The sequence below is a fragment of the Mastomys coucha genome, unplaced genomic scaffold (genome assembly GCF_008632895.1).
Source record: "Mastomys coucha isolate ucsf_1 unplaced genomic scaffold, UCSF_Mcou_1 pScaffold5, whole genome shotgun sequence".
Taxonomy (NCBI): Eukaryota; Metazoa; Chordata; class Mammalia; order Rodentia; family Muridae; genus Mastomys; species Mastomys coucha.
The window spans coordinates 31,375,863-31,402,209 of NW_022196911.1; the positions used below are offsets into that span (position 1 = coordinate 31,375,863).

Below are 26,347 nucleotides of genomic sequence, written 5' to 3' on the forward strand. Positions count from 1 at the left end.
CTGTAGACCAGGCTGGCCTTGAACTCAGGAATCTGCCTGCCTTTGCCTCCCAAGTGCTGGGATTAAAGACGTGCGCCACCACCGCCTAGCTCAGTATCTACTCTTAAAGAACCATTGGGCTGTCCAGTCTTTCCAGGACCCTCCATCAGTCATGGTCCTAGCTTGAGGGGAGGTAAGGGACTTTTCAGCCAGGCAGAGCTGCTTCCTTCTCCTATGGATGCATCTCTGTGGTGTACAATGTGGGGCTGGATCTGCCCCCTATAACAGAAAACTAAGGAATATTTCAAAGATGATGGACTCCAAAAAGGACATGTTCTCCTACTTGTGAAATTCTTCTGATATGTGGTTGCCAGAAGTACTCAAGAGGCCGCAGGAGCATAGAAGTCTTGGACTGAATGAGTGCCCTATGGCCCACGGTCTGGGGCCAACTCCTTGCACCGCTTTGCAGGTGCATCTACCTGGCAGGTGCATTTCCCTGAACAGGTGTCTAGCGGCAGCACCTGAGGCTGTTCTGGGATCATGCCTCCAGGTTCCACAGCCCACAGCTATCTCTACCCACTCCTTCTGAGGATGATAACCCCACCCAGGATATCTGGGGAATCAGGCTACTTAGACTGCATCTGAGAGGGATGCTTCTGGAGCCATGTTCCTGACTGGACGACCAGGAAGGCAGAGAGTTGGAGATCTCAGGAGGGTCTCCGGGCTATGGACACGGGGTCTTTGAGTCTGATACCCCCACCTACCAGAGGAAGACTCTCCATTAGCATTTCCCACCTGCATAGTGAATGACTATGGAAGACTCTCCATTAGCATTTCCCACCTGCATACTCTCCCATATGCAGGAGAGCAGTCTTGAACTCCCGATGATACCCAGCCTCCCTCTGCATCCTCCTCTGAGGCGCTGCTGCCTCTACCTTAGATGCAAGGTTTCCTCAGCCTCCTCTTCATCTTAACTAGGAGACTGCTCCAGCTGCCTCGGTACCTGTTCTGCACACCACAGTACATCACTTATGCCATTGAAATGAATGGCTTCCTTTTGCTACCATTTAAAAGAATCCAGGCCAAATAGATAGACAGACAGGCAGGCAGACAGACAGACAGTTAGATAAATAGAATCCAGGCATTAATTTGTGCATCTTCTGAACCCAACCAGTTCTTCTATGTTCCCGCCTCACCGCCCACCTTGAACTGACTTTGCTCTCTCTGCTACAGTCACTCTGTGTTCTCTGGTCTCTGCCTCGGGGAATGGATTCCCTTCTGTTCACCTGGCTAACTTCTGCTGAACCTTCAGAACCTGCCGCTGCTGCATCATACATCTCCGTTTTCTGTTATAGGGGGCACCGAAACACCCCTGCCGTTTTCATTTCTAGAGCTATTTCTGGTCTGCTGTCTCCCCGTTTATCTGCCTGCGAGTTTCGTGAGAGTTTCTGTTTGTGTCTACTTCTCTTCTGCACCCCAGGCCTTAGCCTGGCCGCTAGGGTCCGTTCTCAATAGGATGCTGTTCAGTGAATGAAAGGTGGTGGTGGTGGTGGGGAGGGGGTTCTGTGGAAATGCTGCATTGCAGAACCACGATTGAGAGCAGCAACCCAGAAAAGCACAGATTCATACTGGTTGTAGATGCTATTTTAAGCTGTGGAAGTGGTATAAAACAAAAATAAATTAAAACCCCAAAGGGCTCTTGTTACTTGATTTGCCCAATGCGTTTAAGTTTGGAGGTAAGTTGATCTAGTTGGGAAGAAGAATGTATCAATGAACACACAGCCACACAGTGTGCAAACTTCCAAAGCGGTGGGTGTGATCACCCTGCATAGTCTGCTATTGACTTTCATAACTAGAAAGTGGTGACAGAGATGTCCCCGCTGTCCCAGGAGGACTGGAGGGATCTATCCATGTACAGGCAGGTCTGAGGGCCCTCAGCCTCATTAACCAAGGCCAGATTCTCCTCCCTAGAGTGGAGAAATCTGAGTCACTAAAGCACTATCAAATGCTCCAGATGTTTGGGGGCACACATCTGTCACCCCAGCCCTTGTGCGGTGGAGGTGGGAGGATTGGATGTTCAAAGTCAACTTGGATGAAATAGCAGTTTGAGGAGCACTTGGACCACATGGGACCCTGTCTCAATGTCCCCTCCCTCTCACCATAAAACAAAACACAGACACAAACAAAAGGAATCCTTCCTCCCTAACCAAAAAATAAAACAAAAAGTTTTTTTTTTTCCCCTCCAGATGGTCCAAACAGGCTGAGCATCCCTAATTAAAACAATAACAACAACAACACCAAAATCTCAAAGCTGAAGTTTTTGAACCCAGATACAAAGTTACAACTAGAAAATTCCAAATTATAGAACTCTGTTGTAAGCATAAAATTATTAAAAGCACCGTTGCCAGGTGTGGAAGCACACCCCTTCAATCTGAGCATGTGGAAAGGCGGGCGTATCTCTGCAAGTTTGAGCTTGGTCTCCATAGTGAGCCCCTTCAGGACAGCCTGGGCTATATATTGAGACTGTTTCAAAATAAGAGACTGAACACTGTAGAGTGGTCTCCAGGCTCTGTGCCTAATGCGTATGAACCATAAGTGAACTTCAAGCTTCGATCTCTTACTATGTATGTGCTCTTATTCTAAGATCTGAAAGAAAAAAAAATCCTAAACCACCAGCTTTCCTGGCTCCAAACTTTTGGGATAAGGGATCCTTGATCGGGACCAGCTCAGGTTCTGTGCACCCAGCCCCGTTTTTCCAGCCTTTATTGCAGCGGCTCTCAACTTTCCTAACACTGTAACCCTTTAACACATGTTGTGGTGAACCCCCTACCAAAAAATAATTCCATTACTAATTCAGAATTATAATTTTGCTACACTTCTGAATCATAGCAACCTGTGACCCCTCACAGGAGGGCGTGACCCACAGGTTGAGAACCCTTGCAAATCGCACCATAAAGCATTTCCACAGAAGATCATTGTCCACAGGAGTTTTAGAGACTTTATTTATGTATAAACAATTTAAACACTTTGCCATAAATTATCTTTGCTTGTCCCTAGTCTTTGCTTAGCAGCAAATTAAAATTAATATAAAAACTCGATGAACAATTCATACATGTATATTACAAAAAAGTTCCTGTACCAAAGTTCTTATTAGACTTTTTTTTGTGTGTGGTTTTTTTTTTCACTTTTTAATTTTTTTTTGTGTGTTTTTATTTATTTATTTATTTTTTTATTTTCTCTCCTCGTGGTGACTGTCATGTGATTGTCTCAGTTTCTGGACCAAACAAACACACTAATAATTTTAAGTCTGAAACAGTGATTGCGCCTTACGGCATATGTATGTACAGGGCGATCGGAAGTGGTAACCGTTAGCAACAGAGTCACAAATGTTGCATCTCTACCGCAACTGATACCCACAAACTACGGAATCTAAACAGACTACACCCTGTAACTGCGTATTACTGTCCACAATGGAATCTCCAAAGACAAAAAGAGTATGAGATTTATGTGTAGTGAGTATAGCCACCATTTTGAATTAAAATTTTACACTCTGCGCTCAAATAAATTAGCTCAGGCCTGACTAAGTGAGGACCTGAGAGTTAAGTGCCGGACGGTATTGTTTTGCTTTGACTTCTGATACTGATTTTTTTCTTGTGTTTTTCTTTTTCTTTAAAAAGTACTTCCAGTGCTTGATCGTCCGCTTTTGTGCCCCCTCCCTCCCCAGGCGCTACACACAAATCACCCCCAAAGTCGTGTTTTTAAATGCACCTGTATTTGCTTAAACGAAAACGTCGCAAGTGTTTGTCCAACAGTCAGTCTGAGTTGCCCTCAGCTGGTCTGGTGATGCCGGCCCTTGTGAATGTCTTTGTGTTGCTCACGTGTCAATGAGTGAGGTATTAGAATATGAGGCCTTCTCATCTTCATTTCTTCGTTTGTACGGTCGGTGTCTTTGTCTTTTTGTTTGCTTTTTTGTTTGTTTGTTTGTTTCTTTCTTTCTTTTCTGTCCCTTTCCTTTCGGCTATTCTGCGTCTCTTTTCTGCCTTAGACCCGGAACAAGTGGGTCATATTTTAAGGGAACTTGAAACATTTTTGTGTGTGTGTGTGTGTTTTCGTTGGTTCGTTCGTTCATTCATTCATCCTTTAGTTTTATTTTCCTCAGAATTTGTGGCTGGGCTCTAGTCTACTTCAGGATGAGGGACTTTGCGCTTGGACAGTAGCATTTGAACTCAAAAAATGTGAGCTTTCTTGCCACTTGGGATCCTAAAGCAGCCCCCGCCTCAGTGCCCCTGTTAGGTCTTCATCTCCTTAGGAGAGGAGGTCACAGTTGCTCCTGCTGAGCCACCCAGAGAAGAGGTGGCCGCAGGTTATTTTGTTACCTCTTTCCCATCTCATTCTGTCTTAAGAACTGGATGTTGCTGCTACTGTCTGCCAGCTCTGGGTACTGTTCCACCGGAAGCACGTAATAGCCCTCATAACCTTGCACCCGTCCCGTGCTCAGGAGTTGCTGCTTCTCGCCCTCCGTCCACAGGCGGCTGCCTTCTCTCCCGTCCCTGGCTTTCTGCTGCTCCTTGGCCCAGGCAGTACCCAGGGCCCTCTGTCTCGCTTGGTCCAGGACGCGGGCCTTCTCTTCGTCCAGCGTGTCGGGGGTGAGGCCGTAGCGGATGCTGAGCAGCAGCGTGGAGTACTGGAACTCAATGTTGGTGAACCTTCGAGTCCTGCCATTCACCAGCAGCGTGGGCTGTGACACGGTCACGTTCACCCCGCTCTCTAGTACCTTGCGCCCAATGGTGGTTCCCAGCGTGACCAGGTCACCATCTGCGGCGCCGATCTTCACAAAGTAGTGTGTGTCCTTGCCCTCGATGCTGTAGTGCATCTTGTCCAAGTAGTAGGCATTGTTCAACACGGATGCTACCTTGCGGCTGTCCTCACTGGCGACGCTGGACACGCCTGTGGTCACCCGCCCTTCTTTGATGGCAAACATGATGCCTTTGCCGATGATGGGCGTGGTGGTAGCAAACCAGTGGCCTGCTTTCTCTCGGATGCTGGCGTGGAGCTTTTTAGTGATGACCTGTCCTTCCAGAGCCAGGAAGGCCTGGTTATGTCTCTCTGTTGTCTGCTGGACACCTGTAATGAGCTATGGGCACAAGACAAAAAGGAACAGTCAGAAGGTAGCTCGGCAGTTCTGAAGCTAACTACAGAGATGGATGCTGAGTGCTCTTTCCTGCTTGATCTGCTGAGCCTGTACGTACTGTTATAGCCCTACCTCTTGTAACTAGGGCAGGCGGCTGGTTCCCAGTCCTCTAATGGGGTGCTCTGTTCACTTTGTCATCATGCTCCTCACAGAAAGATGCTGAAAGAGAGGTTTTCCATCTTGCCTGATTCCATACTCGGGCTACGCACCCCCTCAACATGTGGGAGCCAAGAGATAATCTGCATTTTGTGGTGTAGCAGCTATCTGGGTATATTTCAGACCCACGGATGTCCTGATGTGGGGATCAGGTGTCTGGGCTGCTGGCAGCCCCCCTGTTGTGACCTGCCCTGCTCCAAAACCAGTGGCTTGGATAGTCCCTTTCTTTACTCAAAGCCAGGCCAGCCATAGATGGATCACTGGGGCCCATAGCCCTGTTAGCAAAGCAGCTCTCAGGCCGCCAGGTACTCCAGGTGATGTGTGTGCATATTCATATTTGAGAGCTCTGGGCTAAGAGATCCAGGCTGCGAGGGCCAGAGGGAATCCCCCTCCCCTTCCCCACTCTCAGGCCGTCGCTTTGGATCTCGGCCCTGGTGCTGCAGAGGAATGAAATCCCCATTATCCCCTTGGCCTTGCGTTCTCCACTCACAAATGACAACTTGTCTCAATTGGTGGTTGGGGGACAGGCTGGGATAATGGAAGAGGCTGTGTTTGGGAGGTAACGGCACTTAGATAAATGAGGGAAATGATGGCTATTCATCCACTGAGTGGTCCCCAAGGGGCAGGATAGAGAGAATGCTGTTCTCAATTACCCGGCAGCTCCTCCTCGCCTCTCTATAGTCACACAATCTGGATGACTATTCAGAGCAGCTGAGACCTTCTAGATGGCCACAGAGCAGAGCCCTGGTCCCGTACCAGGGGGGTCAGTTCAATGTGGTTCCCGAGCTGCCCATCTGCTTGTGGCCGAGGTCTCAGCTGCAACCAAATTGAAACTGACCACCCTTCGGTCATCAGAGGAAGACCCAGGCACACATTATGCTCTCAAAACTCAATCTGTATGCATTTGGGCCATAACATGCTGAGGTTTTATGTAGGGCATAAAAATGTTCTTTAATGGGACAGAAACTGCAAACCACAGTTTTATTGTGTCCCATAAAAAGCTGAAAGGGTTATGATCTTACAGCAGTCCAGATGGCAGGTTGCCACTGGATTCCTCTGGGCTATTGTTAATCAAGGAGTGACCGGAGGGTAGATACTGAACAGATAATGATGCCACAATTAAGGTAATCATTGAGGTTGGGAAGAAATATGGGCCATACTGGGAAGGATGGCAATGGTATTCTCTGCCCGGGAAGTCTCTGCTTCTGCACAGCTTTTATACCCAGCCTCAGTGTTCCTTTCCCAGCAGCCCCCTGGCTCCTGTGTGGCAGTGTCTATGCAAGAGAATGAGGACTCTTGTTTGGATTCTCATCAAGTACTCATCCCCGACCTGGCTACTTACCTGTCCATTCTCACTTGCTTGACTCTCTGACAGCTCATAGGGGGGAGGCACAAAATACATTTTGGCTCTTGGGAATCCAGGAATGATGTTGCTGAGCTGAAATCCAAACATCACAAGCCAGCTTTTCACATCTACGACAGAAGGAAAAAGAAAGACTTCTGAAATCACAGGGGCAGGAGGCTGTAGCGGATCTTGCAAAGAGAACAAAATAACTGGGTGGTTGGATGTGGGATCTAAGAGAAAGAGGCTGGCAGTATCTATTGACAGCCTCTAGGAACTGGAACCAGAGAGTCTTTAAAAAATAATTTATTTTTCTAATGTATGTTAGTGTTTTGCCAACTGCATGATACACACAGAGGCCAGAGGAGGGCATCAGATTGCCTGGAACTGGAGTTTTAGATGATTGTGAGCCACTACATGAGTGCTGGGAATCAAACCTGAGGCTTTTGCAAAAGCAGCAAGTGCTTTTAACTGCTGAGCCGTCTAAGCTACCCAGCCCAGAGATCTCTTATATATGTCCAAGGAAGAGGATGTCTCTCCCAAGGTGGCCATTGATAACCACCATGTTGTGCTTACAAAGGCCAGTTGTAGAATGGAAAGATTTAACCTCAAGTCCCCCTGCCGTGTGAGCCTGGCTATGTTAGCCTGTTAACCTTGGTCCTTAAATTTTGAATTAAGACTATAATTGTTCCACCTCATTGCGTTGATGTAAGGACCAGAGGAGAAAACATGTAAAGAACTCACTATACAATTTGGTACATTGACAACTCAACTAATATTTTACTTGGAGATCACATGAACTTTTTTTTTAAAAAAAGACTTTTTTATTTATATACTTTATGTATACAGCTGTTTTTGTCTGCATGGACATCTGCACACCAGAAGAGGGCACTGGATCCCATGGGACTACAGTTATAGGGAGTTGTGAGCCACCATGTGGGTGCTGGGAATTGAGCTCAGGACCTCTGGAAGAATAGCCAGTGCTCTTAATCTCTCCAGCTTCTCCTATGAGCTATCACAGGTCAGACAGTATATCAGAAGCTAGAGGCAAGAACCAACTAGGGGGATGAGTGGTTACTGTGATCCTGGTGTGGGACATTTGCTCTGGGGCTCTGCACTGAAGCTGGCTTGGGGAAGAAAGTCTTCAGGGTTGGACATGATGAAGAGACGTTTAGTTCTTCAGCCCATTCCTATAGACCACCTATCCTTCAAAGAAATATCAAGAGACCTACCCTATTCCAGCCATTACATTTGGACTTATATGAGAACACACCTAGTCCAAGTTTTCTGAGTAAGACAGCTCCCCTTCCCCCCAGGCCTCCTGATCTCCTTTCACCAATAGCCCAGGGAGCCCTTCCTCAGGGCACTTCCATTTTCATCAGAACCACCAGGCTGGCGTGCAGAAGGACTGGGCTCATTTTGCTCTTTCTTTCTTTCTTTCTTTTTTTTTTTTAAAGATTTATTTATTTATTTATTATATCTAAGTACACTGTAGCTGTCTTCAGACACTCCAGAACAGGGTATCAGATCACATTACAGATGGTTGTGAGCCACCATGTGGTTGCTGGGATTTGAACTCAGGACCTCTGGAAGAGCAGTCGGTGCTCTTAACTGCTGAGCCATCTCTCCAGCCCCTGCTCTTTATTTCTATTCAGCAAGGCACCTTGAGATCTGTGGTCACACCCTGGGCTTGCCTCTTTTCTGCTCCCTTTCTGCCTTTCTTAAGTTCTTAAGTTTCACTGGGCCCCTGGAGTTCAAATCTGCCTTTAGGAAAGCTTGCCATGTCTTCAGAGTTTAACAGTTCCTTTCCCCTCTTGCTGCAATTCAAACCTCTTCCCATAGAGTACTGCCCTGGCTTCAGCCTTGGGACCACAGCTGACCTTGGGCTACTCATCTGAATTCTGTGAAGTGTGCTGCCTCTGTCTCTGACTCTGAACCAGTTCTTAGTGATTTTGTTAGATAACTCCTTCCAGCACCTTGGCTCCTTAGTCCCCTGCCCTCCTCTCATGTCTCAACTTCAGACTTTGTCACTTAAAATTCTGGTCCTCCATTATATCATTTTCATACACACAACCCTCTAGCCTCAGTTTTCTGGCTTATTACACAACACCCAGGGCCATCCATCTAACACATCCATCCATCACATCCATCTATCTATCATATCCATCCATCACATCCATCCATCCATCCATCCATCCATCCATCCATCCATCCATCCACCTATCCATCCATCCATCATACTCATCACATCCATCCATCCATCTATCACATCCATCTATCAATCCATCCATCATATCCATCCATCTATTCATCCATCCATCATATCCATCACATCTATCTATCCATCCATCACATCCATCTATCACATCCATCCATCTATCCATCTGTCTATCCATATATTTATCCATCCATCTATCACATCCATCCATTATATCATCCATCCATCCATCACATCCATCCATCCATCCATCCATCACATCCATCCATCCATCCATCTGTCCATCTGTCCATACATCCATTCATCCACCACATCCATCCATCACATCCATCCATCCATCTATCCATCCATCACATCCATCCATCTAGCTATCACACCCATCCATCCATCCATTACATCCATCCATCCATCACATCCATCTATCACATCCATCCATCCATCTATCCATCTGTCTATCCATATATTCATCCATCCATCTATCACATCCATCCATTATATCCATCCATCCATCCATCCATCCGTCCGTCCGTCCATCCATCCATCCATCCATCCATCCATCATATCCATCTATCACATCCATCCATCCATCCATCCATCTGTCCATCTGTCCATACATCCATTTATCTACCACATCCATCCATCACATCCATCCATCCATCCATCTATCACATCCATCCGTCTATCCATCCACCTAGCTATCACACCCATCCATCTATCCATCACATCCATCCATCTATCCATGTATTCATCTATCATATCCATCCATCAATCCATCCATCTATCATCCATCCATCCATCTATCACATCCATCTATCCATCCATCACATCCATCCATCCATCCATTACATCCATCCATCCATCCATCCATCCATCCATCCATCCATCAATCCATCTATCACATCCATCCATCTGTCCATCTGTCTATCCATCTATTCATCCATCCATCTATCCATCACATCCATCTATTACATCCATCCATCCATCCATCCATCTACCCATCCATCCATCCGTCGTCTGTCCATCTGTCTGTCCGTCCATCCATCCATCCATTCATCTATCCTATCCATCCATCCATCACATCCATCCATCCATCCATCCATCCATCCATCCATATATCCATCTATCACATCCATCCATCCATCCATCCATCCATCCATCCATCTATCCATCCATCCATCATCTATCCATCCCAAACTCCTTTTTCCCGCCTCACAACTTTCTGCTTATTTTCCTCTCTCCTAACCTAGCACACATTCCCTGACCAATCCCTGGACTCATCCCTCTGGGGTGTATTTGCAGATCTGCTGTCTGCTTTCACTTCCTCATACCTGCTTGGTGAAATCATAGTACTAATTAAATCCAAACTGATAGCTATTGTACTTTTGCATCTGTGTAGCTGGGTGGTGTTGGAGAAAACAGCATCACCATGCTTACAGGTGTCACTGAAAATCCCTGATCATGAATTTCCAGGGTACTTCCTGCTGTCCTCCTGACTTCCTCCACTTCTTTCAGCTGTCCATTCACTCTCCTGTAGTAGCTCTGTATCTATCCTTTATCTATTTATGTGTGTGTATATATATGTATGTATGTATGCATCTACCTATGTATATGTATGTAAACATCTACCTATCTATATCTACCTATATATGTATCTAATCTATCTATCTATCTATCTATCTATCTATCTATCTATCTATCTACCTACCTACCTATCATCTATTTTTTGAGACATACTACATTTGGCTCTTTCCTTTCCCCCCGTATATGTTTATTTTTGTTTGCTCATTCCTCTCCAAACCTCTACAATCTTCTTTCCTTTCTTCCTTCCCTCCCTCCCTCCTTCCCACCAGTCAACCTTGTCTTCTGCTTTTCTGCAGAAACTGACGCAGCCAGAGAAGGGTTTCTTCCAAGGCTATCCCTTTTTCCCATGGCGCTGTGGCTCGGCCTCTGCACTCTCAAACTCTGCTTTTTCCCCATTCCACGATGTGAGCTGTGCACGGTGAGCCCTCCACTGTGCACATGGTCACTCTTTCCTTGCCAACTCAAGGCCATCACTCTAGGAACCTTTTCTCATTCCACAGCAGTGACTCACTGCTGGATTTACCCCAGCAGCATACTAAGATGCTGCTTGATGTCCTCCTCCCAAACAGGAGCTTTCTTATTCCTACTGCCCATTTTATATTTGCTTTTACAATGTCCTCCTAAGCTCATACTAACCTTCTGTATTCATTGCTCGCTATGTTTCCCTTTTGACCCCCCACTATGGTATAGAAATCTCATGTGTCAAGTCTGGAGGAATCTCCACATTACCAAGTCCCATGTTGACCATGTTCTTATCCTGTCTGAAATTATCCACCTCACCCAGTTACTATGGCATGCATGCATTCGGACATCAGAGGACAACTTTGCAGATTGATTTTCGCCATCTACTTTTTTTATAGGTTCCAGGGGTTGAGCTCACCAGCCTTGAGGGGCAAGTTCCTTTACCCAGGGGTGGCATCTCCCCAGCCAGAAGTCCTCTCTATTATGTAGTCATCTATTCTTGAAAGGTGGATGCTGCTTCCTGGCTGATGCTGACTTCAAACTGTAAACCCTGCCTGGAATTCTAAGCTCAGGACTTGTGCATCTCGTCCATTTCCAGTTTTTGATTGGTCCCAAACTGAATTCTTGACCTGCCCACTGCCTATCTTTTCTCCTTGAAGCAATGGTATCTCTATTCTTCTACCCCTCATCACTCCTTTTTTCTCACCCCACATCCAATCCATCAGGAAACTCTCCCCTGTCTTTCTTATTTAACATTGAGGTAAATTTTATATAACATGAAACTCACCATTGTAAGGTACCCACCCAAATCAGTGGTCTCTAGCATATTCAAAACGTTGGCAGCCATTGTCTCTATCATATTTCATGACACTTGGATCCCACAAAGAAACCTCACAGAGATTGGCAGTCATTCTTATAGACATGTCTCATGGTCTAAGCTGCCCTCAGCCTTGAATCTGTCTATGTTCTGGACATTTTATATAAATTTATATAAAACCACTGTGTGGTTCAATCATAGACTATACTGTTTTTTGAGACAGGATTTCTCTTTATAACATCCCTGGCTATCTTAGAACCCACTTTGTAGACCAGGCTGGCCTTGAACTCACAGATGTTCATCTGCCTCTGCCTCTGCTTTCTGAGTGCTGGGATTTGAAGTGCCAACACATCTCCCCGCCCTTTTACTTTTTATGACAGAATACTGCTCTGTTGTATGAACAGTACACATTTTCTCCATTCATCAGTTGATAGATAACCGGCTGGTTTATACTTTTTTTTTTTTTAACCATTACAAATAATGCTACTATGAAATTCATGTGTGAAGTTCGGTTTGGATACCTATTGGTAGGGTTTGGGTATGGTTTAATTGTGTGTCAAGGACCCACTGTAACTAAAGTCCCCAGGGTGGTGCGACTGGGAGGTGGTGGTACTTTTTATAAGCTTGGCCCTGTGGTAGGTTCATAGGTCCTTGGGGTGTGGGTCCTGTTTCTTTTTCTTTTTCCCTTCCTTGAGACAGGGTCTCAGGTATCCCTGTCTGGCCTTGCACTCACTATGTAGCTGAGGATGACCTTAAAGCTCCGGTCTATGTGTCTTCTCCTCTGGTGTGCTGAGGTTACAGGTCTTCATTGACTTATTTGGCAAATATGTGGTGCTGAGCATGAAAAGGCATCATGTATGCTGAGAGGCACTGTGCCCACTCAGTTCCACCCACCCCATCTTTGGAAGTCTCGAGGGGCTGTTCTGGAAGGCTCCATCCAGCCTGTCCCCTTCTGTCCTTTGAGATGTGCACAGTCACACAAGTGATTCTACTATTGCCATCAGCCATGCTGTGAGGGACAGACTTGTAGATGCCTAACGAGTTTGCTGCTCCCAGTCTTTGCCCCACTTATCAGTGCAGTAGCCAAGATGACCCTGTGAGCATGGAGCACACAAGGCCACTTCCTTGCTCCGAGCTCCCAGAAGGCTTTTATCAGTGGACAAGCCAAGGTCACTGAGTGACCTTTAAGGATCTAAGGACCCGCCTCATGATCATCTCTCTCTGCTTTCTTCTGTTGTCCTCTTTCATATTTCTCTGGTGTTTTGAGTCAGGGCCTCTCTCTATAGTCATAAACGCACCGTCCTCTTGTCTCAGCCTTAAGTGCTGGGGTTACTATAAGTGCTATCTTGCCTAGCTGTGCTCCTTCTCAGCATGTTAGGTGCACACCCACCTCTGGGTCATCAAGACAGCAAGCCCTTCTTGCTCTTTCCTAAAACCGTTTTCTGACTTGTCTATCCTCCCATTTCTTTTACATGTAACGGAAGCTAACTCCATCTGCCATATTGAAGACGCATTTGTACCCATCCTCAGCAACCGAGAGCCCTTCACTGTACTCAAGCCTCCCTTTAAATCAGTAATCATAATATCACACACAGTGATTCCTAGGAAATATTTATTCTTTGTTGTCTGTTTCCCTCACTCAGCATGTGTGCTAAACCAGGGGAGGGAATTTAGACATTTATTTATGTATGTGTTTTTTACATAGGGTCTCTCTATGTAGTCCTGGATATCCTGGAGCCAGCTATGAAGACCAGGGTGGTCTCCAAGTCACAGAGATCTTCCTGCCTCTGCCTCCTCAATGCTAGGATTAAAGGCATGTGCTACCATATCCAGATCCTAACAATTTATTTTATTTTCTGATGTCTCCTTCACAGTGATGCTTGGTATAAAACAGATCCTTACTAAGTGTATGGAATGAAAGAACGAACTAGCTTTTATATTCCTGGTAAAAGCTACCCAGTGTAGCACAAGTGTGACAGATGACCCCTCTAGACTTGCCCAAGAAACATGTCTGCTGGGGGTCAGGTGTGACTCCTTCCTGTACGGGGACTATTGTGGGAGTTGGACATTGCTGTTGATAGTAAATAAAGGCATAGAATAGCTCTCTCTGAGACGTGATCTGGCATCTGTGATCCACCTGTCTTTTGTGGGGACACATTCCCTCTTTGAATGGACTGGGAATTACACACATGTGGGAGAGCACAGCTCAGAGTAATGTGAGGACCTATGATCCAGTGGCAGAGGATTTGCCTAGCATGCACAAGACCTTGAGTTCCATTCCTAACACCACAAAGAAAAAAAAATGACATGAAAGTCATGGAGAGATGGCTCAGTCCTTAAGAGCACTGGCTGCCCTTCCAGAGGATCCAGGTTCAATTCCCAGCACCCAGACAGTTCACAACTGTCTGTAACTCCAGTTCCAGGGAATCTGACATATCCACACAGATAGACATGCAGGCAAAACACCAATGCAAATAAAATAAACATAAATCATTAAAAAAAATGTTATTCTGCCTGGTGTGTGGTAGATTTCTTTAGTCCCAGCATTTGAGAGGCCAAGGTAGGTGGTCTCAGCCTGGTCTGTATAGTAAGTAAGTTCTAGGTCACATAGCACTGATATATAGTAAAACCCTGAAAAGAATACCATTCACAATAGCTAAGAAATGGGATCAGCCTAGGTGTCCATTAACAAATGAATGGATAAAGAAAATGTGGTGCTTGTACACAAAATGATTTTTTTTTAAAAGCCGGGGTTTCACAGTATAGTCCTGGCTGTCTTGAAAGTCAATCTGTAGGTCTACGCTGGCCTTGAACTCACAGAGATCTGCCTGCCTCTGCCCCCCAAGTGCTAGGATTCAAGGCATGTACCACCACTGCTTGGCTGCCAAAATGATTTTTTTAGTTGTAAAGAAAAGTGTAGCCAGGCAGTGGTGGCACACGCCTTTAATCCCAGCACTTGGGAGGCATAGGCAGGTGGATTTCTGAGTTTGAGGCTAGCCTGATCTACAGAGTGAGTTCCAGGACAGCCAGGGCTACACAGAGAAACCCTGTCTCAAAAAAAAAAAAAAAAAAAAAAAAAAAAAAAAAAAAAAGAAAAGTGTAAACGCAACATTTTCAGGAAAATGGATAGAAATTCTTATGTTAAGTGGAATAAGCCAGACTCTGAAAATGTCATGTTTTCCCTCCTATTGGAATCTTATTCTTAAATACATGTACATATGTGTCATAAGTAGAACTATGACACTCATATTGCTTCTCAGAGAAGATTCTTCCATGCCTCTGAGTCTAGTGTCTGTGAAGATTCACCACAGGAAGGATGAGATCCTAAGTGTGTGTGTGAGTGTGTGTGCATGTATGTGCACATGTGCATGTGTGTAATAGGATATGATATAAAACCAGAAGGCAGGCTAATGGAGGGAAGAGAGGGACAATGGTTAGTGGATGGGGAATGTAGTGTAGTTGGGGGAGCATATAAGAAAGAAAGTATGTATGGAAATGCCATACTGAAACTCATTACTTTACATTTTAAAATACCAAAAGAAAAATAAAAAAATAATAAAAAATAAAAACGAGTTCCAGGACAGAGAAACCCTGTCTCAAAACAAACAAACAAACAAACAAACAAACAAACAAAAAACCAAAAAAAAAACCCAAACCAAACCAAACCAAAACAAAACCAACAAAAAAAATGAATATAGGTTTTTGTCTTGAAAAGCACATGATGGGCGCTGGGAAGGAGAGTCCATTGGTTAGTGCTTTCTTCAGAGCATGAGGACCTAAGTTTAGATCCCCAGCACCCACATAAAGTCCTGGAGGTGGCAGATATGCCTGTGTCCCTAAAGCTGAGGAAGAGACAGGCAAACCACAGAGCTTGATCTAGGCCCAGCAAGAGACTCTGTCTCAAAACACAAGATGGAGAGAGATAGGGAAAGATACATTGGTCCTGGGCCTCCATACACATGTGCATACACAGGCACATGCACACAACACATGCACATGCACACGTGCCCACACACACTAAGAGATAGATAGGTAGAGGATGGATAGAGAACACACTATTATCAAGCAGAGATGGCTGGCCTTTATTCTAGCAACATCTTATGGCCTGCTCGGTGCAGCAGGACAACACTAGCTCCCTACTTTGGATATTTATGGCCACTTGCCATGACTTTCTATTTTCTACCACACCCAGGTGTCACCTGTGCTATTATTTACTTACTGTTCTAAAAACAAATATGTCCCCTCCCCCACTTTTCTTTACTTTGGGAAATCCATTTAAAAAAAGGAACTCCCCATTGGTACCATACAGGGCAGCAGACTGGCTCGCAAACCAAAAACTAACCGTAAAGCTTAGAGGAGACAAAAGCGCCTGCTCCCTGCAAACACCATTGAGATCTCTGCCTTAGACCTGCTCTCTTGGCCTAAAGATGAGATGTGCTTAAAGGGGAGTGGCTAGATGCCAGCATTATGTAAAAGAGCTTAGAGACCATGAGAAGTGACTAGTCCCTGACAGTGCTCATGGCACCGAATCTCTCATCTGGTGTGCCCTATAAGCCTGCCCAGATTTCATCAGAGATACAGGACTTGTGGGGACTCTCAAGAAGAGCATGTGAAGTCCTCGTTCCCACCATCCTCTTCCTCCTTTGAGGAACTCCCTCCCTAGCCTGTGTTCTCCTCAGTGAGAGGACATCTCTGGGTAGAAAGCTGTTGTTTTAAAATCAGACTTACTTATTTGGGGATGTGCGTGCCTGCCACAGCATAGTGGGACGACTCAGAGGACAACTTGAGGGGTTTGGTTCTGTCCTTGTACTATGTTGGTCTGGGTCATCGGGCTTGTTACCAAACTCCTTTGACCCATTGGACCTTCTCCCTGTCCAAGACTAGGGGTTTTAAAGAATACACCTGTAAACAGGTACTGTCAGGTCAGTTCCTTTTCATCTGTTTCTTTCTTTGTCAGCCCCTTTCCTTCTCTTCCTCTCTTTTCCTTTTTTAAAGGTACCTTCCATCCATTCTTCCTTTCTTCCTTTTATTCCTTCCTTCCCTTCCTTCTTTTCTTCCTCCATCCCTTTCCCTCCCTATTCTTCCTTCCTTCTTCCCTTCCTTCTTTCCTTCCTTCCATCCTCCCTCCCATCCTTCCATCCTTTCTTTTCTTCCTTCCTCCCTCCCTCTCTTCTTTCCTTTCATCCTCCCTTTCCTTCCTCCCTCCCTCCCTCCCTCCCTTCCTTCCTCCCTCCCTCCCTCCCTTCCTTCCTTCCTTCCTTCCTTCCTTCCTTTCTTCCTTCCTTCCTTCTGTCTTCCCTCCCTCCCTCCATCCCTCTCTTCCTCCTTCCTTTCCCCACCCTGCTGTCATTACAAGTGTTCCCTTCCACACAGGTTCTGCTCTGAAGTTTCTGACATACTTTGATTCTCATGTAAACCTTCAATCTCTATTCAAGACACACATCATATCCCACCGAGGCCAGTGCAGGTCCTTTGAGTCCCTTTGAAGTGGCAAGTGTGATAAAAGACAGGTCCCCTGAAGCAAACGGTCTGTCTAGAGACAGACCACGAGGCAAGTGCTGGCAACACAGCCAGTCCTAACAGTTATCCCCCCTCGTCTCATATTCTCCACAGCATGGGCTACCACTGCCGCCACTGCTGTCACCATCACACACTGAACACTCCCTAGAAAGTGTCACAGCACCTTCAATCGTTAAGTGTAAATATGCAAAGAGATGATGTGAACTAGGTGTGGCTCTCCTCCGAGAGATTAAGCACGCAATCCCAGTCAACTGCAGCATGACTTCAGCTTGTGCATACAAGACTCTTCAGGGAGCAAGGGTAAGAGGGAACATGGCTCACCATGTTCCTTCTAGAAGGTTCATTTAACTCCAATATCTGGACTTATGCTTCTCTAAAGCAACACATCTGATAAAGCTCAGCCTGGATTTACTTCAAGGTGTGTCTGGAGGTTTCTCCCATATTCCCAGAACAGTATGCCAGTGAGTCTACACTCCGCTGCTACTCTCAGTAGTGAGTGTGTGATTAGCCCTCATTGTGTGCCTGGCAGATCCATACATAGTTTGACAACTCTGTGAGGTGAATGTAATTATCGCCATTATTTTGCAGTTGGGAAGAATAAGGCTCAGAAAGCTCAAGACACTCATATAAAGTCACACAGCAAGTGAGTGGTGAGACTAGAACTGGTGTTTGGGGATATATTCAGATTATGAGATCAGGACATGTCAGAGTCAGGCTGGGCATAGGTCCACTGCATCCAAGACTGAGCAGCTCCTTTTGAACTGATCTTTGCCTCAGTGTTCTTTGGCAAACATGGAGCTTTTTCCTACACTGGGAGCAGCTACCTTCTTTCAGAGAGCTGATTCCAAACAGTGCGGTTCCTCTGGATTCTGGAGGGAGAGGGTCTGCTCTTTGAGTTTCTCCTGACTACATCTTAATTACCTCTTTCCCTTAAGTTGTGAATAGCAGGTCCAACTACTCTTCGAGTCTCCTATGTGGCAAATTAAGGCTGATTTAGACAGGGTGTGCATGTGAGCCAGCGTTAGAGCTGCGGAGAAGGATCTGGTGGTCTCTGCTGAGCCCGTTCTCTGAGAGTCCGCTGGTGGAAGCAGGTAGCTGCAGGTGTGGTCCTGCCTGGCCTGGCTGCTCTCCCAGCTGGCTCCTCTTCTCAGCTGCCACTCCAGCTTTTGTGAATCTGCCCTTTATTTTAGACCCTCTCTAATGGTTTCTGGATTCAATTTGGCTGGACTTCGTTCAAATTGATTTGATTCCCACTTATCCAGCCTCCGTGAAGCCCAGAGATTAGGAAAGCCATCTTGCTATTTAGAAAACCCCGATAATCTCATTTTTCTTCCCCCCCACCCCTCACCCCAGGGAAGTAGGAATATAGCTGAGGGTCTGAGTGAGTCTGTGAATGGTTTCATTTGAGCCTTGGCAGCAGCAGGTGTCTATGCAGCTCCTTCTGTGGGCTTCTCTTCATTCACTTCTGGCTGATTAGTGTCTAAGAAGCCCAATGATAAGCAAGGCTGTGTAAAGCCTTTTTGTGTGGAGCATATATTTGTCCATAATTTGTCAAGCATGTTTGTTCCTTCATTCCCTAAGTTAAGACAGATATATTTAGATATATTTTATCTCCACCTTTGCTGGGCTTCTTCTCAAGCATGGTTCTCTCTCTTCCACCACACAAAGAAATGTCTGAACACAACTGTCAGCTGCCCAGCCAGGCTCCCTATGGAAAGGAGCACTTCCTGCCACTCTAATAGCTAGTCCTGGTCCTGCCTTATTTATCTTCATAGCACTCACCTTTATGTGTGCATGTGCGCATGCGCTCATGGACGTGTGTGTGTGTGTGTGTGTGTGTGTGTGTGTGTGTGTGTGTGCGCGCGTGCGCGTATGTCTTCCTGAGAGGTACTTTAATTAGAAATGGCAGTGAGTTGAAGACAAAGTCCTGTTAAGTCATGGGGAAGAAAGGAAGGTTTGGCAGGCATCAGAGCAGGCAGAGGCTCCTGGTGAGACATCAGGAGGAACCAGCTCAGCCATAGCTCTTGGGTACAAAAGGTTCCAGCTGCTTTGCTTGGATGCAGACACTGGTTTCAATTCCTAAAGGTGTGAGAGTTGTCAGTGACATATTTATTGCATGAACACAGTTATTGACCCGGAAGTCAGTAACTGTCCTGTGATCCACCAACGCAGCCCTGTTGCTCCAGGCAGCTGCGGCCTCTTTTCCTATTTTGGAGGGTGGGCAAATGATCACTTGAGAGTGGGTGCCTCCATGGTCATAACTAAGAAGTGTAGGTCTCTTGGAACTTGGGGAGCCCTGATCTTGGGTTTCCTTTATTATTCTATAGAATGCATGGCCAGATGATATCACCCTTGCCTGCTTGCTGGACATTGCTCCTAATGGACCTGATTTGTCTGTATCCATCACACATCCTGATTTCTTCTTTCCTTCCTTCCTTCCTTCCTTCCTTCCTTCCTTCCTTCCTTCCTTTTTCTCTCACTCCCTCTCTCTCTCTTTCTTTCTTTCTTTCTTCCTTCCTTCTTTCCCTTCTTCCTTCCTTCTTTCCCTTCTTTCTTTCCCTTCTTTCTTTCTTTCTTTCTTTCTTTCTTTCTTTCTTTCTTTCTTTCTTTCTTTTTTCCTTTCTTTCTTTCTTTCTTTCTTTCTTTCTTTCTTTCTTCCTTTCTTCCTTTCTTCCTTTTTGAGGACAAGCACTTTGCCTTGTTCTTAACTGTCTTATGTCTACTATACCTAAAATATGTCAGCATCTTTTCTGGATGGGTAGATGGATGGATGGACGAGTGGGCAGGGAACTCAATTTCACCATTTTCTTGCTTATTCTGTGATGTAGATCACCTTTCCCTGACAGAGCCTCCTTATACTTGGTTAATCTCCTTCCTCAGGCTCAGTTTTACACAGGCCATTCTATATTGTGCCATATCTTTCAAATATGAATCAACACATACACACATACATACATACTTATACAGACACAAACACATATATACATGCTCTCTCTCTCTGCCTCTCTGTCTCTCTCTCCTCTCTCTCTCTCTCTCTCTCTCTCTCACACACACACACACCATATATATATATGTATATATATATACATATATATATACATATACATATATATATATATACACACTTGTATGTGGTGTATCGCATTGTGTCCTAAGAATCTCACGTGGTATAACTATATGAAAGCTTTCTGAATACATAATTGAGCATAACCCTTGTCCTGTCTTTATTCATCTCCACAGCACCCACCATTCCATGCATGTGTGTGCAATGACTTCCTTCTATCTGTCCCGATGCAAGATCTCTGTATACATATCTCACCAGGGAAACCTCTGGAGGTCAGGAACAGGGGCTTAGGCACCAGGTACCTGTCAACTTATTGCTTTCCTATTGATGATAACATTAATGCTCCAGGGAGAAGTCAGGACAGGTCTTTAGCTAGAATGAAGGTCATTTACTTCACACTGTCCTCCATGAGAGAGGCTGGGCTGCTAGCCCTCAGTTTTCGGTTTATTAACAGAGAGAATTTGAACTATACACTTCTGATATAGGCCTCTCTGTTAGCTGACTCCTGCTGGGCTAGGAAGGGCTCCCAGCAAAGTAATTTCAATGGACCAGATGAGAAATGGTCAGGAAATGTCCCAGAATACCTAGTTCACTGTTCCTCTACCTTTCTGGACACGATCCTTCAGTGCCCTGGGTTGTCAGCCCTAGAATCTACTGTAAATCATAAGATCCTTGCCCAGCTGCCTGGCAGTATCCCAGGACAGACACCTCACAGGAAGTTACTGCCCTGCCCGGGGAGCCAAGTCTCACCTGTCACGTAGTTCTTTAAATCCAGCTCATTGCTGAGTGGATTGTTGTTCTTGAACATGTACAGGTTGAAGGGGGCTGGCTCCTTGCCCACGTTCCTCCACATGGTGTAGTCAGGGGACGTCCACCGTCCTGCCAGCACATCATAATCACGCTGAGTGAAGTGGACAAGCTTGGTAAGGGGGTCATAGAGGCCTCCGTGGAAGCCAATGACCATCTGGAAGTCTGGATTGGAGTCGTAGTAGATCTCCCCATAGGCTGTGTACTGCAGTTGCTTGATCATGAGGCCATTGATGCTGAAAACAGCCAGAGGAGTCCCTGTGTTATCTGAAGCAACATAGTACTCCTCCCCACTACTGCTCTCCATGGCAAAGAGGTGGCCCTGGAGGTCATAGTAGAGCGAGGTGATCTCAGAGTTGGAGTGGTTGTAAACATGGGTAATACGGGTGGGGTTGTGGAGGTCAGAGTAGAAGTACTGTAGGTGGTGGCCCAAGTTGGTCTTGTAGGAAGCCCGTCGGCCCACGCCGTCATAGCGGTACTGCACGCTCCACCCGCTGGCCTTGTTGTACGCTCTCGTTAGAAGGCCCTTGGAGTTATATTCAAAGATGTCTGACCCTCTCTGGCACAAATAGCCATCATCATCGATTTTGTACTGCACGTCCCCTAGCCTGGTGATCCGGTCACGGAGGTCATAGCGTAAGGGCATGAGGCGAGCACTGTTTCCTGGGTTTAGCAGGTGCAGGTTCCCATTGAGATCATAGCTATAGCGCCAGGTAGGCCTGTCGTTGACGGCCACACTCTGGAGCTGGCCGTCCCCATCATAGTCATAGGTGTACTTTGTAGTGTTGGCATAGGGCCCCAGTTTCAGTTCCCTCTTGATGACCCTGCCCATACTGTCATATTGCACTGTCATCCAGTACATGAGGGACCGGAACATCTCATATTGCACTTCCTTGATGCGCCCATGGGTGTCAAAGTGCTTGCTGAGCGTCATGACGGCAGTGGTGATGATCTGGTTGATGTCATAGTAGATGACCCCAAACTTGCCAAAGTGTTCCACCTTGCCGGAAATCTCATCATAGCGGTAGAGGTCAACAGGTAGAGGAGTCTCGCTTATGACAGGTTTGATGCTGGCAATGCGGAAGCTGTTGTCATGATAGGTGTAATCAAACCTGGCATTGATCATGCCTTCCTCAGAGAACCTGTAAATCTGCTTGTCCACAAGGGGTCCAACCTTTCGGTACCTGATGGTACAGGAGAAGCCCCCACTTTGGAGATTGACCATCTTCAGGACGCCAGTGGTCTCATCATACCCAAAGGTGACAGCAGTGCTGTCGTAGACTATCTCCGATAACTTGGAAAGTTTTCCATACTTGTAGAACACCTGGCGCCCAGTGCCCAAGAAAGACGTCTTTAGGATGCGGCCATCATCACTGTAGTCAAAGATGACTGATGCATTGCTTTCAGGTGGGTTGTAAATGTTTCGGATGTAGCCAATGGAGGTGTGTGTGGACATGCTGTGCCGAGCGACACTGGGCATAGTGACTGCGTGAAGGCGGTCAGAGGAGTCATATTCAAATATGTATTGACGTTGGCTTTGCAGCAGGAGGACCATGGACTGGGAAGGAAATGGGAATAGATGAGTTGCCTCTTTCTGACCAAGCATCCAAATGATAGAGTTAACCCATTTCAAAAGCCATGGAGAGTGAAGAACTCTCCCCCTCTTCTTTTTTTTCTTTCTTCCCTTCCCCTCCCTCCCCTTCCCTTTCCTCTGCCCTCCTTTCTCTCTTTCTTTCTTTCTTTCTTTCTTTTTCTTTCTTTCTTTTTTCTCTTTCTTTTTGCTTTTTCTTCTCTCTTTTTCTCTCTTCCTTCCTTCCTTCCTTCCTTCCTTCCTTCCTTCCTTCCTTCCTTCCTTCCTCCCTTCCTTCCAACAGAGTACCACACAACCCTGTCTGGCTTGGAACACACTATGTAGACCAGGCTGGCCTGCAATCCACAGAGATCCACCTACATCCATATGCCTCTCAAGTATTAGTATTTAAGGTATGACCACCACACTTGACTGTGTGGAGAGCTTTGACCAAAGACTCATATGGCTCATATGGTACCTATGGTTCATGGAGGTAGCCCAGGGCAGACCTTACCTCCAATGGGGATCTTGTGAAAAGGCATACTGACTCAGGGGACCTAGGCAGGGCCTGAGAGCCTACATCTGTGTCCTCACCCCAAAGATGATATGGCTTTGCCTGTAGTGAGTGTAGAGGGGATGGAGGATTGGCAGAAATCATGGGGTTTGTCCCCAGGTTTAATAACAACTCTGTTTAGAGCTGACTTGCCACTGGCCACACTGGAGAGAGGTGTGCATGCTGGTTTTTTTGTTTTTGTTTTTGTTTTTGTTTTTTTGAGACAGGGTTTCTCTGTGTAGCCCTGGCTGTCCTGGAACTCACTCTTGTAGACCAGGCTGGCCTTGAACTCAGAAATCCTCCTGCCTCTGCCTCCTAAGTGCTGGGATTAAAGGCCTGTGCCACCACCGCCCAGCCCATGTATGCTACTTTTATTGCCTTTGATAAAATCTGAAAGCACTTCTTCCTCTGAGAGACTGATACAAGATGAAATGCTCTAGAGTCAGGGACTCTTCAGAGAGGAACAGCCTCAGCAAGAGACAGACTCCTGCCTCCCTGCCAGCCATTCCAGGGTACTATGTCAGAGGAAGACCAGCACTGAGTGAGGGTTCTTTCTGCAGGCTAACTGCTCTGTATATGAGTAATACCTATTGCATGATTGTGCATGCATGCATACATATGTGCACATGCGTGTATGCATTTCACCTGTGGAGACCAGAGGTTGATTTGATGTTGGCTGTCTTCTTTAATTGCTCCCCACTACTATCTGTCTGTCTGTCTGTCTGTCTGTCTGTCTATCTTTGAGAAAGAGTCTCACTATGTAGTTCTTCTGGCTTACCTGGAATTTGCTATGTAGACCAGGTTGGCCTCAGACTCACAGAGATCTGTATCTGTTTGGTAGGAACTTGGATTAAAGGTGTGCACCACCTACCAAGGCGTGGCACCTACCATTTTACCTTTTGAGATAGGGTCTCTCATTGAAACTAAATCTATCATTTTGTCTAAGCCAGCTAGACAGCAAGCTTCCAAGGGTTTCCTGTCTCCATCCTTGCTCCCTTTGCACTGGGATTACAAGTGCCCACCACCAAGCCTGACTCCGGGCATTTACATGGAAGAGACGAGCACTGAGCCAACCTCCCCAGCCACGTAATGTTTTGGTGAGAAAGGAAGACTAGCCTGTACAAAGGACAGAGCAGGTGAAAGGACCTGTGCAGTGACTCGAGGGCCAGGGCAGCCTTTTAAGGTCTCAGCAAGTGCTTTTGAGGGGCCTCTTCATTCTATTCTTCCACTAGACCTTTTTCCTTCAAGGATCCCCAAGCTGGTACTGTCAGACACGGGACTACACCAAGAGAATCTGCTGGCTGCTTTGGCCAAAGTAGGAAGGTGTAGCTGTGTGTACTGGAGTTCCTCCAGAAGATTTCCTTCCCCTTGTGGCTTAATTTGGGGAAGCAGAAGTGACTCACAGACTTCCTAATTCATACATAATGCTTTGTCTTGCTGTCAGCGGTTGGTTCGGTTTGATTCAACATCACTGACTTTTCTTTTTCCCTTTTTGTTTTCTTAATTAAATAAAACAATGCCATCACTGGCCGTCTAGCATCCTTTTTTTTTTTTTTCTTTTAATGGTAATAGCACTGAGTGCTGGGGGGAAACCTCAAGGGAGCTGTGCAGAGTTATTAAAAACGTTAAGATGCCTGATGGCTAGATATCTCCGTCTGGGTGAGATGGGGCGGTGACAGGGTGGTGGTGGGAAGCGGGAGCAGAAGCCCTGATGATAGGCCTTGCAACATGGTCACCTACCTTGTCAAGATAGGAATAGCTCCAGACTTTTCCATCGGCGAACATGCGTGACACAATCCGGCCTTGCTTGTCAATGTCTGTCCTCTCGCTCATGGCCCCACGCTGGAGGCCAGCCAAGCGCCCATTGAAGAAGTAGGAGACATTGACAGCTGCCAGTCCACTGCTTGGGAGCCACAGGAAGGGGCGGCCCACCTGGTCATAGATGATTCTCAGGGTGAATTTCCGGTGGTCGTCATAGATCTTCTCTGTACGGATGTTTCGGTCATAGTCAATGGACAGGAGATTCCTTCCGTGGACCTGGAGAAACAGAAGGGTCCTGGTTTGAAAGGCGTCTGGCAGGCTGCTGTGGGGATCCAGCTGGGGTGATCAAGGACTAAGTTTACAGAGGGGGGAGAGACACAATACTCCATTTGCCTTTTAAAGCTTCAGCATTTCAGTACACACACAGGAAATGGCAAGGGTTATATGGCGCCCTGGACAGAAAGGAGGCTGCTTTTGGTCAGATATGGCTGCTCTGAGTAGTTATGTAGCCTGTGTACTGCACAATTACAAAGGCTGCCATCTTAGTCTGGAAAGTGCACATGGTGAAATTGTGCAGTACATAAAACCCATAGCTCTCTTGTGCAGAACATAAAGCCCACAGCTCTCTTTCCCAGCCCTGACTCAAGGCTTTGGAGTGCCCTGCTTGTCTACCCTTGGAGTAAGACAATTCATTTTTTTTCCATAATATAATTTTTTTGGGGGGGGCTATCTTCAGTCACTGAATCTAATAATCTTTAAGAGCACATGTTGTGATTTCTTATGAACTATTGTGTGAAGGTGGCTAAAACAGGGTGCAGAGGGCTCATCAACCCCCAGTTTACAAAGACCAGGGAATATAAATATAAAATTTTAACTATACAATTCCAATAGGAAGTCTTTTATTTTAAGTATCTAGAGGAAAAGCTTGCCATTGTGAGGAATCCCAGACTCTGCTAAGGAGACCTCTGCAGGGCCGTGAATTCCAACAAAAGGAAAAAGTGATTTACTCAGATTTGAAAGAAACAGGGGAACACGTCCAGACGTGATTTAATATTTATTTAGAAGTTGATCTGATCAAGAGGAATAAGTCTGTCTCAAAAGGCAGAGCCAGGAGCCTACACTCTGGTTAGGGGCAAAGGAGAGGGGCTCCTGGGACCCCAGATGCCCTGAGTGTATGGCTGCAAGTGAAGGAAATGAAGCTGGCTCAGCCCAGACTCTTACAACATAATTTACTGCAGCTCCACAAGTCCCTGGGGTGGCTGCCGAGAGAGAGAGAGAGAGAGAGAGAGAGAGAGAGAGAGAGAGAGAGAGAGAGAGAGAGAGAGA

General features: G+C 46.1%; 1 protein-coding gene across 19 annotated transcripts in view; it reads right to left on the bottom strand.

Annotated features, from left to right (window-relative positions):
- Positions 1–2,957: 2,957 nt before the first annotated feature.
- The window catches only part of Tenm2 (teneurin transmembrane protein 2), a 1,239,808-nt gene continuing 1,216,418 nt past the window's right edge, over positions 2,958–26,347 (bottom strand). For all 19 annotated transcript variants that reach the window (XM_031353724.1, XM_031353722.1, XM_031353721.1 and 16 more), the window contains 4 exons: positions 25,001–25,297; positions 21,081–22,695; positions 6,669–6,799; positions 2,958–5,113 (listed from right to left, as the gene is read on the bottom strand). In XM_031353724.1, the coding sequence (XP_031209584.1) occupies positions 4,352–5,113; positions 6,669–6,799; positions 21,081–22,695; positions 25,001–25,297 (2,805 nt within the window). In that variant the 3' untranslated portion in view covers positions 2,958–4,351. The remainder of the gene's footprint in view (positions 5,114–6,668; positions 6,800–21,080; positions 22,696–25,000; positions 25,298–26,347) is intronic.